Here is a 13,638-nt window from a genome sequence, read left to right as displayed (position 1 = left end):
CTGAACTCAACTGAACAAAACCTCGCAAACAAGAAAAAGAAGTCAACTAAATTCTCAAGCCAAACGAAATCTCGTAAAAGTGTTCGATCTTCTTGACGGTTTAGTTCCACGCCATGTGACGATCGGGTGAAAACTAATGAAAAGCAGGGTGGCTGGCGGTGTTCGATAAGGCGGCCGTAACAACTATAAATCGAAAAGTGCATCGGTTCGTGAAAGTCGTGTATAGGGGCCCGCGACACTCGCGTTCCAACTCGCGTATTCTGAAAAAGCTTCTGCGCAAGGACACAGCCAGGATACCTATAAAAGCATGATCGGGACTGGTTCGCTTTCCAGTCACGTATAAAACCCTGTTTCTGGTATCGAAGGAAGCGAATTCGAAGAGAAGTTGCTCCAAGTCGACGGCTAACTGGATCTCAACTTGTGTGATCTCGCGCAAAAGAGGAAAAAATTTGCCGATCGATGGGAAGGGTATGGGGTAGAATCGATTTTACTAAGAGACTATGTCCTTGGAAGCTTCGAGTGATCGTAATCGAGTGCTTCAAGGGTTTGGTTCGTTGAGAATTCGGTTCAATGTGGGCGAAGACAACGATGGAGACAGGAAGAAACTCCAGGGCAATCGTCGTTGCTGTCGTCTACCTCAGCCTATTTCTGGACAACGTGTTGCTCACGGTTGTTGGTAAAGTGTTGTTCGAATATTAGTAATCGGTCTTCTTAGGGGGATAAAATGTGGAACAAAATTTTAGAGATCCTTGGTGTATTATTAATTTGGTTCAAATATATTCGTAACTGTTCTTTTTAGATAATATAAGATAAAATAATAGAGAAACTTTAGAAACCGTTGGTAAAATATTAATGATTTTTTGAAGAGATTTTGAAGATTTTTTTATACAAATATCGACTTTATTTGCGTGGATCGTCGAAACGATAAAAAATATTTCAGTGCCGATTATTCCTGACTATCTTTGCACCTTGGACGGAAACTCGACGATAAACAATGAAGGCGACGAGAATGGTCGAGTGGGATTGTTGTTAAGCTCAAAGGCGCTGATGCAATTAATACTAAATCCAGCAGTGGGCATCTTTACCGCTACTTTTGGATACACCAAACCATTGCTCCTTGGAAATCTAAGTCTCCTACTAGCAGCGATGCGTAAGCTCATTTTACTTTTCTAATTGTTTAAACCGGTTGTACAATACGATGCTATTTGTCTTGCCTATTAAAAGCCGTCAGTTTTCCCAGAAACGTGCGAAACAATTTTTTAGCTATTACAAATATCACAGATAATAACGCTTCGTTAATCCTCGTCGAAACAAGATCAAACGAAGCTAAAAATTATATTTCTTAAATTTTCGACGAGACTACTTTCAAAATCTTCATCGAGAATAGTTAATAAGAAGCGCGACCAAATCTTTTTCTTAATTCCTCGACAAGTTAAAAGCTATTGTAATTTAGCTACTGAAAGGGAAATAAACGCAAATATCGTAGCTATAAAAATTTCTATAACGGATAATTTTATTTGAGGGAATATATATTATCAATAAATTAATATCACTATATTTCATCGGTGATATTCTTTAAGATATGTATTAATAACCTTGAAAGAAACATTCAAATTTCTGCATAGTATTCTTTAACACAAAACTATTATTTCACTTGAATGCAACAAGTTTTCTCTTCTCCAAAACACTGCTTCACTTTATATTTAACCTGGTATTTCGCATTTTACAATACTACCAAAAGCTCGACGGAGTAAGAACAAAGACATCCTCTGAGTGCGACAACTATTACAGTGTTCGCGTTTGGCCAAACTTACGAAGTGCTGTTTCTGGCTCGAAGCATCCAGGGTATTTCCTCCGCGTGTATCGGCGTTTCCGGTATGTCGTTGGTCGCTTCACAGTACCCTGAAGAGGACAAGAGGTCCAAGATTATGGGCTTCGTTCTTGGAAGCATAGCGTTGGGTGTTCTTGTTGGATATCCGATTGGTTCTGTCCTTTACGATCTCGAAGGAAAAATGGCACCTTTTCTATTGGTCTCTTGTTTCATCGTCGTTACTATTTGTACGAACCTTTTTTACTTTTTTTCAATTTTTTCAATACCTATTTAATATTTCAGGATTCTTTTTAGAAAATTGAAGATTAGAATTTATAAATCTTATAAGAGATTGCAGAGTTTCATGATTCACGGTAGAAATGATTCCTTGATAAAGCATTTACACGTTAGATTTCAACGATCTCAATGGTAATTTCCTTTCAGGTCTGCAGATTTTTACATTGGACGTCAAAATGAACACCGAGGTATATAATATGTGCTATATATACACTGTAATATAGAATATCTTCTTCCAAATCAAACTTGCGACGATCCTCCTACACTTGACAAATACAGAACGGTAAAAAATTAGTTCAACGAAATTCTTCGTTGACAATTTGTCACGCACGAATACAGTAGGACAGCGTTTATTACAACGGAATGTTATTCAGTGTTCTATTATTTACTCAGTTTTACTGATCTTTATCTTATTTACAAACACGATAAACGACATTTTTAGTCGAGCGATCGAGAAACGTCTTGGACACATCTGCTATGCGATCCGTACGTACTAATAATTGTTGGAGCTATATGGTGTTCAACATCACCAATGGCTATCTTAGAGCCCTGCCTACCAATCTGGTTACGAACTCACATAAAACCTAAGGTTACCAAAAGTATCAACTTTACTCTTATAATATTTATCTTCCAATGATTTCGAGTCACAAATTTGATCGATTAACGCTAGAATTATCAGAATAGCCAAAAAGATCAATTGATACGTGCCTGTCTTCCTTTTCCTATTATATCTGTTATTTCGATACACATTTCTAGTTGTTGGTAGTTCTAGTATTAAGAATGTATATATAATTACGACAAAATGTAAAAAATACAGAAATATAGAAAAATTTCTTTTAGAAATGGCAACTGGGAACAGTGTTCATTCCAGATAGCGTGGGCTATCTAATTGGGACCAACTTTTTCGGCATGATAGCTTACCGCTACGGACGAAGTAAAACTGCTGTTCTAGCCATGCTCTTAGTTGGTATAAGTGTCATTTTGATACCATCCTCGCAGACAATGTCGCAACTGGCAGTTCCACACTTAGGAATGGGTTTAGGTATTGGGGTAGCGGACGCTGCTCTAGTGCCATTGTTAGCTAGCTTTGTGGACCAAAATGGTAATTATGGTCCGGTTTACTCGATTCAACAAGTGGCTGTTAGTCTGGCCTATTCTCTTGGTAAGCTATTTTATTTTGCTCTGTAAAAGTATTTTCAATCAAAATATTTTTAATAGCTGGGGCGGTTGTTCGCAAACAAATTCAATTCAGAAAATTCAATTTGACAGAAATACAGTGGTGAATAAAGCAACTTTTAGATAATATATAATATAACGAATATTCGTTCAAGGTCCCATCGTGGGAGGAGAAATGGTGAAGACGATCGGTTTCCAATGGGTTATGCGAATTATCGGCTTAATGAACGTCGGCTACTGTCCTTTGCTGATATACCTCACCTTAGAAAGAAGAAAATTATTAACTCAGCAAGATGAAAAGAAGGATTACGAGACCTTTCAGAAATCAGTGGCGAAGTACGAGCGTTTTCGAGACTCTGACGACGATCTCTGATATAATTTAACGGCTTCTACCAATTATCAAGATTAACTTCTCTTTTATACATATATTGTAATTCTATAAGGATAAGTCGTAATATCTGGTTTTTGTTAAATTAAACCAATTTAAGAAGTGACAAAAAATAAAGGTAAAAACATTAAACGATCCTTAAATATTTTTCCCAATGAATAAATAAAATACTAAACATTAAATAGGTACACATCCTACGACATAATACTTGTAATATCCTGTACCTATCAGTGCCGATGATCGACCCAAGTATCTTTTTCTTATTCGTTAGCGAAGCAAAGAAATAGTTATATTTAGCTACGTGCATCTTATATAAAAGTTACTGAATTAATTTAAAAATAGAAATAAAATATTGTATTTTGTCAACATATTTTTATGAACGGTATTGCACTTATTTGCTTACAAAAAATTAAATATTATGTCATTTACCGTTACAGAGAAGTTTAATCGGTTAATATTAACTATTATTAACAAAGTAGTTTTCATGGACACTGTTACGAATTTATGTCTCAGAAACGCTCGGAAACAACATTAGCAACATCATTGTATTCCAACTCAACTATACTACGGAGAGTAGCTCAACGTCGTAAGTTATAACGAAGTAAATTAGCATCCTGGAAATTGCTAAGTAACGTCCCGCGGACATTACGCGACGACGTTCACAATTGTTTCCTAAATTTCAAGAAATTGGACTGTTCTTTATCGAAATTATATATACACATTTTCTATCTACGCATTTAAAATTAATTGAATAACAGTGATAACTGAATAGTTATTTCGTCGGAGAACGAGTAATGAAATGTACACATAGAATATTTAATTTGGTTCTTTTCTGAAGAATGGTGGTAATGTACAACGAATGCCAGAAATTTGTTGGGAAATTGTAGTTCCTCCGATATTCAAAACTTATTAAATGAAATAAAATATTTAAAAAATTACCACACCTCCCTGTTGTGCCGTTGGCACGTCGTATTTTTTATTTTCACTGGCAAAAATGCTACAAAAGGTCATTTTCACGTGGAACGGAAACCGCGTCGTGTCACACAAACAAGAAACTGAGTGCACGCGGTTCATACGCGGTTCTCTCAATAAACGGAACCGTTGCTCGACGCTCGGTCGGCTAGTCGAACGACTAATTGCTAATTCCTAATTATTCGCTAAATTGCTCACAAGTAAATTAGCAGCGTAATTAGGTCGACGTGTCGGTAATACAATAGCATCGAGACATTGATATTTGATAACAATCATCTCATATTTATAGTCAAAAGAAACAAAGAAATTATCAAGAAAAATAACAAATTCGTCGATATTTCACTGTGATTAAATACTAATTAGGTATCTAGATAATTGTTTCCGATTAGTAGGTTATGTTAAATGTCAGAAGGTAATTTTAATTATTTAGAAATAGGAATATTCTTTGACGTCGGATATGCTAATATTAGTACATCGTCAAATAGAAATTAGCAATCTAAAAATCATAAGTTTCTTAATGTTCGCTTTAACAAATGTGGATTAAAATATACTTTTACGACAATGTATTCTACAATAACTACCCACGCTGAAATATTTAACAAGTGAAAAACGCCTTTGCGTTGAACCTGCGGGATGAAAAATAAATAGGATATCCTATTTCATATCACTATGTTTTGGTCCCTAAAATGAAGATACCGAACTAAAGAGAACTCTATTAACACACTTTCAGCGAACTGTCCGTCCAATTATTTTTATTTCCTTGCTTTTTCGTGTTCCACAATGTCCGAATCTCGATCTCTTTTACTACCCTCAAGGAAGGTTTTATGAGCTATTACATTTTTACGTTGCTTACGTTTTTTATGTTGTGCTTTCACGAAAAAAGCCACAACATCGAATTTATCCTTGTACTGGTACCGAATGACGGAACAAAATGAAACACTGTTTATGTTACACCTGGGAGAAGAAGTACACGAAAATCTGCTTCGAATTATACAGTATATTTACGAAATTAAAGTCGCGTAAACTACCGATAGTTTCGTATACACGCTCGATACAACCAATTAAACGCTTCCATGAATCGTAGCAAACAGAGAACGACCATCCCGCCTCGTAACCTAAAGAATATTAAATCCTCTCTTAAAGGTGGTGGGTTGGTGGTGGGATGACGTTAACGTCGCCGTAATCCTACAATAACGTTGGTTAAATTATATTCCATAAATAGAAAATCGATGTTCGCACGGTTGCAATCCGGCTCGAAATAAAGACCATGAACAGAGGGTGAGAGTTTGGTTCGGAACGGCTATTGCCGAGGAGTTGGTCAGGTAAAGGAGTCATGAACCGGCAGAGGGGCGAGGGGTGTGTGTGAAAATGACCGTCGTATACTGGCACAAATTTAGTAGACGCTGGAAATCAGTATTGCAGCTAGAACCATTCCACGTGGAATCCAGAAGCCTCTGGGAAATCCTACATCGCCCTTTGTTTTCCTCCGCGTTCGCACCCCCTGTTGAGATACGCTTAATCGTTCGAAGAAATAACATCGTCCAGCTATTCGTTACTTGGTTGCTTAACTGATGTACGATGTATGGAAATTTTGTTTGACGCTGGTAATTGCTCCGGGATAGGGAGTTTGATAAACGTTGAACGAAAATTGACAAAATTGGAATTTTGATATTACAAAGAATAGAATGCGATACATATTGAAAAGGAGATTGTTTCTTTAATTCATTAGCCGTTTTATTTTAGTTTGACAATTGCTTCGAGGAGAATAAGATTAATGAATATCGAATTTTCAGATTAAATTTAAGAAGTTGAAATTTAAAACGTAAGTTTCACGTGTGGTGATTAGATGTTGGAAAAGGATATTGATTCTTTCATTTGTTAGCAGACTAAATATTACATAAGTAGATTCAGATATTTATACATTTATAAGAAATTTAAAAGTACAAAAATGTACAGAATGCGCGTGATGTGCAAAAATACGTAAAATGATCCAAAGTAAAACACATTATATATAATAACTATTTAATTAGAATTAATTAAAGACGAAACAAATTATGAACGTATGAATTTGAATAAACACTCGCTATCTGTTTAACGTTGTATTTTGCTTCATTAATATTATCGTAAGAATCGGATGAAAAATTGAAATAACCCAAGAACGGTCTCGGAAGTCATAAGTAAGATAAGTTTATCCAGTTTTCTTATCGTACGTAGGAAAGATTTGAGCACGAACTACGTTAGTAACGAGGGAAACATCGGAAAGGTCGGATAAAATCAGCGGACATTTAGGATTTCGATCAGAATTTAAAACGGGTGAGCCAGCACTTATATCCGTCCTTTGTCCTCTTTTCTCTTACGATTCTACGTTTTTCCTTCTTCGTAGCTAACGAGCCACATTACGCTCTTACTAACGCCTCTTTCTCCAGCGATCGAGATCATCCTCTTAAAACATGCGCTTTATCCTTGTAGATGATATAGGAATAGAAAGAAATAATCATGAATGTAAGAGACCAGAAAGATAGTTTTGGATGAATCTCAAATGACGTTCAACTATTCTTAAAAAATCACAAAATAATCTTTGATGACCTCTAAGTAATCTCAAATAAATTTAAGCGTCTTTCTCTGTCGTAATTGTCAAATAACTTCTAAACGGCTTCGGTACGATCCACCCGAAGGATTTCCATAAAAATATTTCAATAATATCTTTTCAATAAATTTCTACTTATATCGCATACTTGTAGTACACTTTAAACAACGAAGATCCTCTAACAAGAATTCTATAACACGTGCACCGTAAGATTACTTAAATTCAGGTTCTATAGGAATCAAAAGTCAAGATATCGGCTTGCAAATCGATTCTGCATTGAATATTCCATTTTAATTCTACTTTCATCGAGGTTGACCTTCTCGCATAAACCAATCGTCTATCGACAGAAACGCCTATTTATGTTAATACCTCGACCACTGTACGTACACTTAATACAGTTCGTGTTTTTAAATATTCACAGCATCCATCGGTGCCCTTTAAAACGATACTAATTTGGACAACCTTTAAAAAAGCACACGAAACACTTATACCAATTGAAATGTTCGAGCTCAACAGTCACGTTTCTCTTTGTCGACTAATTTGATTTAACAATTTGTCTTTCTTCAACTTTGATTACCACTTGGGAATCTGTATATTTAATACAAAAATCAACAATAATACCTTAAATCACGACATAGCGATCATCTACGAACCAACGATATCAGTCGATGAATAATACGTATTTCTTTCTTTGAACTGTTCACCGATATCGTTTATTTATAAATAGAAAAGAACGAAAAAATTGTCAAGAAACAACTGAAAATTAAATAGTGAGTCAGAGTGGTTCTATGCATACTTGAAAAGGTCAACTCAAAGAAAGCTATCTAACCACCCTCAACCTATAGGAACTTATTAAACTCCACAAATGGTACGCACCATTTTCAATCCTCCAAGGTAAAACAATTTACAACGATGAAATAAACTCATCGGGCCCTATACCTATACTACAATATTCGCTACACCCTACAACGGGCGAAACAATAACAATTTCCAAACCCCGAAATCTTCTATCTGTAATTTCGTGGTTCAAACTTTCGCGTACCTAACCAATGAAACCCCTAATCAATTTTCGAATCTAAAACGAAAAAGTCATAACCTTCTATTAATAAATTGCAATGTAAAAGTTTGGAACGCCATCCAGAAGATTTATACTCTTTGTCTACACAAATATTGTACTCCATTTTAGTATGTACTCTTTTATACCAATACGGAGAGCTTACGATAAAAGTAAGCCTTGTCCATGTTTGTCTTCTTCTAAAGAAACAGGAAAATCTTTAATTTCTGTTCGATACTTTTCAATTTTTTTTTTTTTAAGAAAAAGTCGAAAATTTGGAAAGATCTATTTTCCTTACGAACCCTTACGAAAACTTGCATAGTGTTTCAAGTGTTTGAATAAAATACTTGAATAAAAAATAGAAAAAAGAAGAAAGCACGGTTTTAGGGAACACGTATCAAATGATCGAGATTTACGAGGCGCGTACCTTTGTAACGGTGACATCGATTTTTAATTCACGAGCACGCTGAGGGAACGTAAACTTGCGGTGAGACAAACGGCCGTCGAACGGGAGAAAAAGAACGATGGCGCAAGTAGCGTGGTCGGAATCGATAGCTTACCTGTGTGTCCTCGAGATATAATTTGTAGCTCGCCTTATGGGGCGAGATACGAAACACCCGGAGCGCTTAAACGGCACAGCATGAGCCAGACACGCATGCGGGCGAATAATTTATTGAAAAACGATACGCCACGCCACCTCCTGCACTATTTTTCCTTCTTTTTCCTTATTTTTGTTTAATTGTATTAGAATTTTTAATTATACTATTTAATATTAGAAATATTGACGGTCCTTGAATTTATTCGTTTTGAAGAAGACACGGAGAATCCACTTAGAGGGTCGGTAAAGATGTTTGTATGTTTCGTTAAAGAAATTGATAAGCAGTTTTATAGAATTTTGAAGTGGGTACTACGCGTTGATAAAAATTTATCTCTCGCTAGATATGTATGAGAAAGAAGGAGGATAAAGTTAGACGCATTTGCGTACCCTAGCACGTTGAATTTCGAAACTCTGATCGACCACGTTTCCAGAACATGTTATACATACGAAGTGAACCTTAATCACGTGTCTCGTACCTACAATAGAATATATAATACCGAAGGAAAAGAAAGTTCAAGTAACATTCATGTAAAACTTATACCCTCACGTAACAAACAATCTTTGTGTGTGTGTGTTTGTCGTGCGTCGTCAAATTTTTCAGCGTTCCTTAAGGTTTAAACAAAATTTATAAGACCTTCGTCTCCTATTTTTTCCTTTCCTTCTATCCTTCCTTCCTCTTATTTTTATTTGTTTTTTCTATTCGCTTCCAATCTTTTCATCCCTCTCTTTCTTACCTTCCTCCCAAGAAAAACTCTCCTCTTAGCTTTCCCCCGTTCCATTTTCCTTTTTTTCCCGCCCCGTTTTTCGTTACTTCGCTTCCTTGCTACTCTGCTTCCTTTCCTTTACCCATTTCGTTATCCCAGTTTCTTCCCTTCCTTCCTTTGCTATTTTACTACCCTTTCTCCCTTTTTTATATTCTACCTCCCTTCCTTTCTCCCCTTTCTCCTCTTCTTTCTTATTCCACTTTGCTTTCCTTTCTTTCCAATCTATGCTCTTATAACGCAACCCGTCCCTCTCTATTTCTTTAATTTACTCCACTCTGTCATTGATTGTATAATAAGGAAAAAATCGCAGATAAATATTCGCAACTATTAAGCAACTTAAAAACAATGTTTCGTGTAAATATTGTTCGTTAACATATACAATTTACTAACTGCGAACTGCGACAATTTCGCCAAACGAACTTCTACCCTCTACAGCCCGCCAACCTCTAAATCAACCTCCGCCCACGACATGCCTCAATAACCTTGCTCAAAGTATGAAAATCAACCCACCAAATCTCTATAACTAAGTATCATGGTAAAAAGAACCGAAGAAACACGAACGTGATGGAAAAGCGTCTAAACAAAACGTCTGGGAACGGTTAGCCGACGGAGAACGGCGTCAAATCGATGGAGCACGCCGGCTATCGGCGGCCCTCTGAGAAATTTTCGGTGGAAAATCGCGCGAGCAGACACGGGAGATGCTGCGTCCGGGACTCGTACTCCGTTATCGATCTTCCAGCTATTCCCGAGGCGGACACACAGACGATGCATGTGTCTGTGTGCCTTGGCTATGGGCGCACGCATAACCCCCGTGGAAAGTTCGCGCCTAACCTGGTCCATTGCAATTCGCGCGAGCGCGACCACATTGCTTTCTGAATTTGGTGATGTGTGTGTATAGTTGGGAGAAGAAATATGGCGAAGTCGAACATCAAGGAATTAAGGTTTTCGAGAAGCTAATAATATAAGAAAGAATTTAAAACGAATGAATTGGAAGATATATATTAGATATATCTTAAACTTGCTGTTATAATTTACTAACAATGTATTGTAATAGATGTTAGCTTTCTCTGTTAGTGTAATAAAATAATAAGCGAACGATTGGGAGGATAATTATCACTGCATCCTCGAGATGTCCTACATTTCTACTACCAATTAATACAAGAAATATGTCTTTTCTACTTTTCATAAAAGATAAGTATAGGTAACTGCACTAGGTATAATAATTAAGATGTGAAATCCATAATATTATATGGACTGTTCGGACACATCAATCAACTGAATAAATTCAAACGTACAGAAAAATGATGATGTTACAAACACTTTACAAATTTTACTTATGGAAGTCATTTGTTTCTTGAGAATTGAATATTAGTCGCGTATTTACATACGTAAGTATTTGACTACGCACTTTCCTGAATCTCTCTCGAGCTACATTGTAAAAAGCTTAATATCGGATCAATTTTATGACTTCGCTATATCGATTCCAGCAGCTATACGTGAATTTGGATGTGTATACGCGGGACAGACCGTGACCGTGTGGACGTGTACACGTGGATGGGAAACACGAGGATGCGCTTATGGGGCGATGCTCGGAGTGATTTGTGTTTGGCCCGTTTGGGTGGGAATTCTCTACTGACTGGAGTGTTTGGGTTAAGGGATTAGAAGTTGGGGACGAACACGGATGACTTAGATCTCGTTGATATTGGTTTCTTCGATGTTCCTGGTATCATTGGTGATTGGAAAGTGGATGAGGAAGGTAAATTTCCAGGGGATACATCATAGAAGGTTTTCATGTGTTTTTATTGTATTAAGAAACAAGCGTAGGCTTTGATGTTGACGATAATATTGCACCAATTGAAAGCAGAAAAATCGAGGGGGAAGTTAAATTTAGGGACCGTGTAGGATTACGAGGGGAGTGAACCTGCTTTTTATTGAAAAATATATGACGACATCGAGTCTAAAAATTGTAACCTTCCTCAACGTTGCAATGTACGTTCCTAAGTATTTCAGAATTTTTAAATATTTATATTACGAAACTAATAAAAATTCTTACCAATATTTATGTAATCTCACTTAACTGAAAGAAGGATAAACTACCGTGAAATATCGTTCAGATTTTTAACTGTTTGAAATAGTAGTTGGTCCGATTCGAAGAATTTGTTAAATTCTTACGTTCGATCTTGTTAATTGAATTCTTTTACTTTTTCCGACTTTTTGTGTCATGAATTTTATATTAATTATGAAGTATGAATTCTTCGTCCGGTCTTGTTTGAATAGGAGAAAGATATTTATAAATACCTAGGGATAAAATTAATATTAACTTTATTGAAATAAAAACACGATCGTACGTATATACTTATTTATTTTTATTACACCATTTTAACCATGACATACTCAATCCTTTTATATTACTCAAAATAATTTAATTTTTTCTTTATTTGGAATCTAAATTAAATATATCGAACAAATTCATGGATTACTATTAGCTAATTGTCAAAAGACAGGTAAACTACGATTATCCATACATAATATAGTCATCCTAACATATTCCAGACCAGTGTTTCTACTCTTAAATACAATATCAAGTACCCAAGCTCTCGCCCCGCGTCTGACCCAAGCCGGGTACATTCTACTTAGCCGAGCAGACCCAATGATGTAACTCTCTTCGATACGTGGCTCCACGCAAAGACAACTAAAACTATACGTAGATTTCCAATTGTCACCTCTCACACACGATATGTCCTACCCCGTGCATATTCATTCCCATTCCTTTCCTCAGAATCAAGCAAAAGACGTCACTGTATCATCCCCACACAACACACGCAAACACAATAATTCCTACTCTATCTATACACGCATCATCGCAAACAAACTCGTACACATAACGCTCCTACAAAAAGAAAATACATAGCTATAGACGTAACATCCATGACACGAGACCTACATACTCTCACACAAAGACAGGAGCTAACGTTTCCCAGCTTGATACACGATTACACTCGGAAGCCAGTGAAAAGGCGATCACCGACGAATCTATACGCACGTACACACTCAACAACGTACATACTCACTGACACATCGCTAATACAGAAACAACGATTGATGTGTGAGTTATTCAAACACAAAGGCAGAGAGAAACGCGACTCGTCATGGACAGAGACTTCCACGGTGGAAGATCGGAGTTGGCGCACCAGTTTCCGCGTTCCAGCGGCGCACAAGCGCACATACGAGCACACAGACACCGCAGAAGATACACGCCCACACGTACATCCACCACGAACACAAAGAAAGGCTCGTGTTTCACCAACACCTCGTCGGCTAGCCTGGCTTCAGTAAGCTCGGAGCTTTCGACCGGTCCAGTCGCCTTTCCCTTCGATATTCACGGTTATCTCCTGCGTTATCTAGTCGATCGTACATACTATCGACGACATGTGCGTGACCAGCCCATGATTCACCGTATATCGTACGATTATCGTCGATAAGAGTGGAAAAATACGGGGCTATTTTCTACCGAGATTCTTCGCCATGTGAAAAGCCACCGATAAGAGACGATTATAGAGAATTCTAGGGATGGACTAGCCTGACACCTTCTTTAAAAGCCACGTATCTCTCCTCACCTTTGTTATATTTGTATTTGGGATGCTTCCTTCGTAAGACATTAACGAGAAACGACTAATTTTATTGTCCAGTCTGTTTTAACTCTTAGATGTATTTATAGGTGACACAGTGTGTGCTTTCGATTAAGAAGCTGCATTGAAAAATTGGGTGAATAAATATATTATCGATCGATGAGAGTAAATGATTGGTTTAGAACATCAGCGATCTCGATTTGACTAACGTGAAAATGTATAAATTGATCGCTAGTGAAACGAAGATTGAATGAAAATTATAGATTATTAAGGAGATTATTCGAAGGAAATTGTTTTGAAAGGATTACATCGAAAGGTGGTTCGAGCGTCGGTTACATGAGGTTAGATAAGTTTAGGTGAAGG

The 13,638-nt window shown here is 36.8% G+C and overlaps 1 protein-coding gene across 1 annotated transcript; it reads left to right on the top strand.

Moving 5' to 3' along the window:
- The first annotated feature begins 174 nt into the window (after positions 1-174).
- On the top strand, positions 175-3,946 carry LOC117240240 (chromaffin granule amine transporter-like). Its single transcript, XM_033506213.1, has 7 exons — positions 175-676; positions 941-1,150; positions 1,792-2,058; positions 2,255-2,295; positions 2,550-2,696; positions 2,948-3,269; positions 3,439-3,946. The coding sequence occupies exons 1-7, from the start codon at positions 571-573 to the stop codon at positions 3,654-3,656; spliced, it is 1,311 nt and encodes a 436-aa protein (XP_033362104.1). The 5' UTR covers positions 175-570; the 3' UTR covers positions 3,657-3,946.
- Positions 3,947-13,638: the final 9,692 nt, after the last annotated feature.

The sequence above is a fragment of the Bombus vosnesenskii genome, unplaced genomic scaffold, assembly GCF_011952255.1.
Source record: "Bombus vosnesenskii isolate JDL3184/JDL3185 unplaced genomic scaffold, Bvos_JDL3184-5_v1.1 scf7180000014579, whole genome shotgun sequence".
In the NCBI taxonomy this organism is placed as follows: Eukaryota; Metazoa; Arthropoda; class Insecta; order Hymenoptera; family Apidae; genus Bombus; species Bombus vosnesenskii.
The sequence above is the reverse complement of the archived record's forward strand: the minus strand, read 5'-3'. Positions and strand labels throughout refer to the sequence as shown.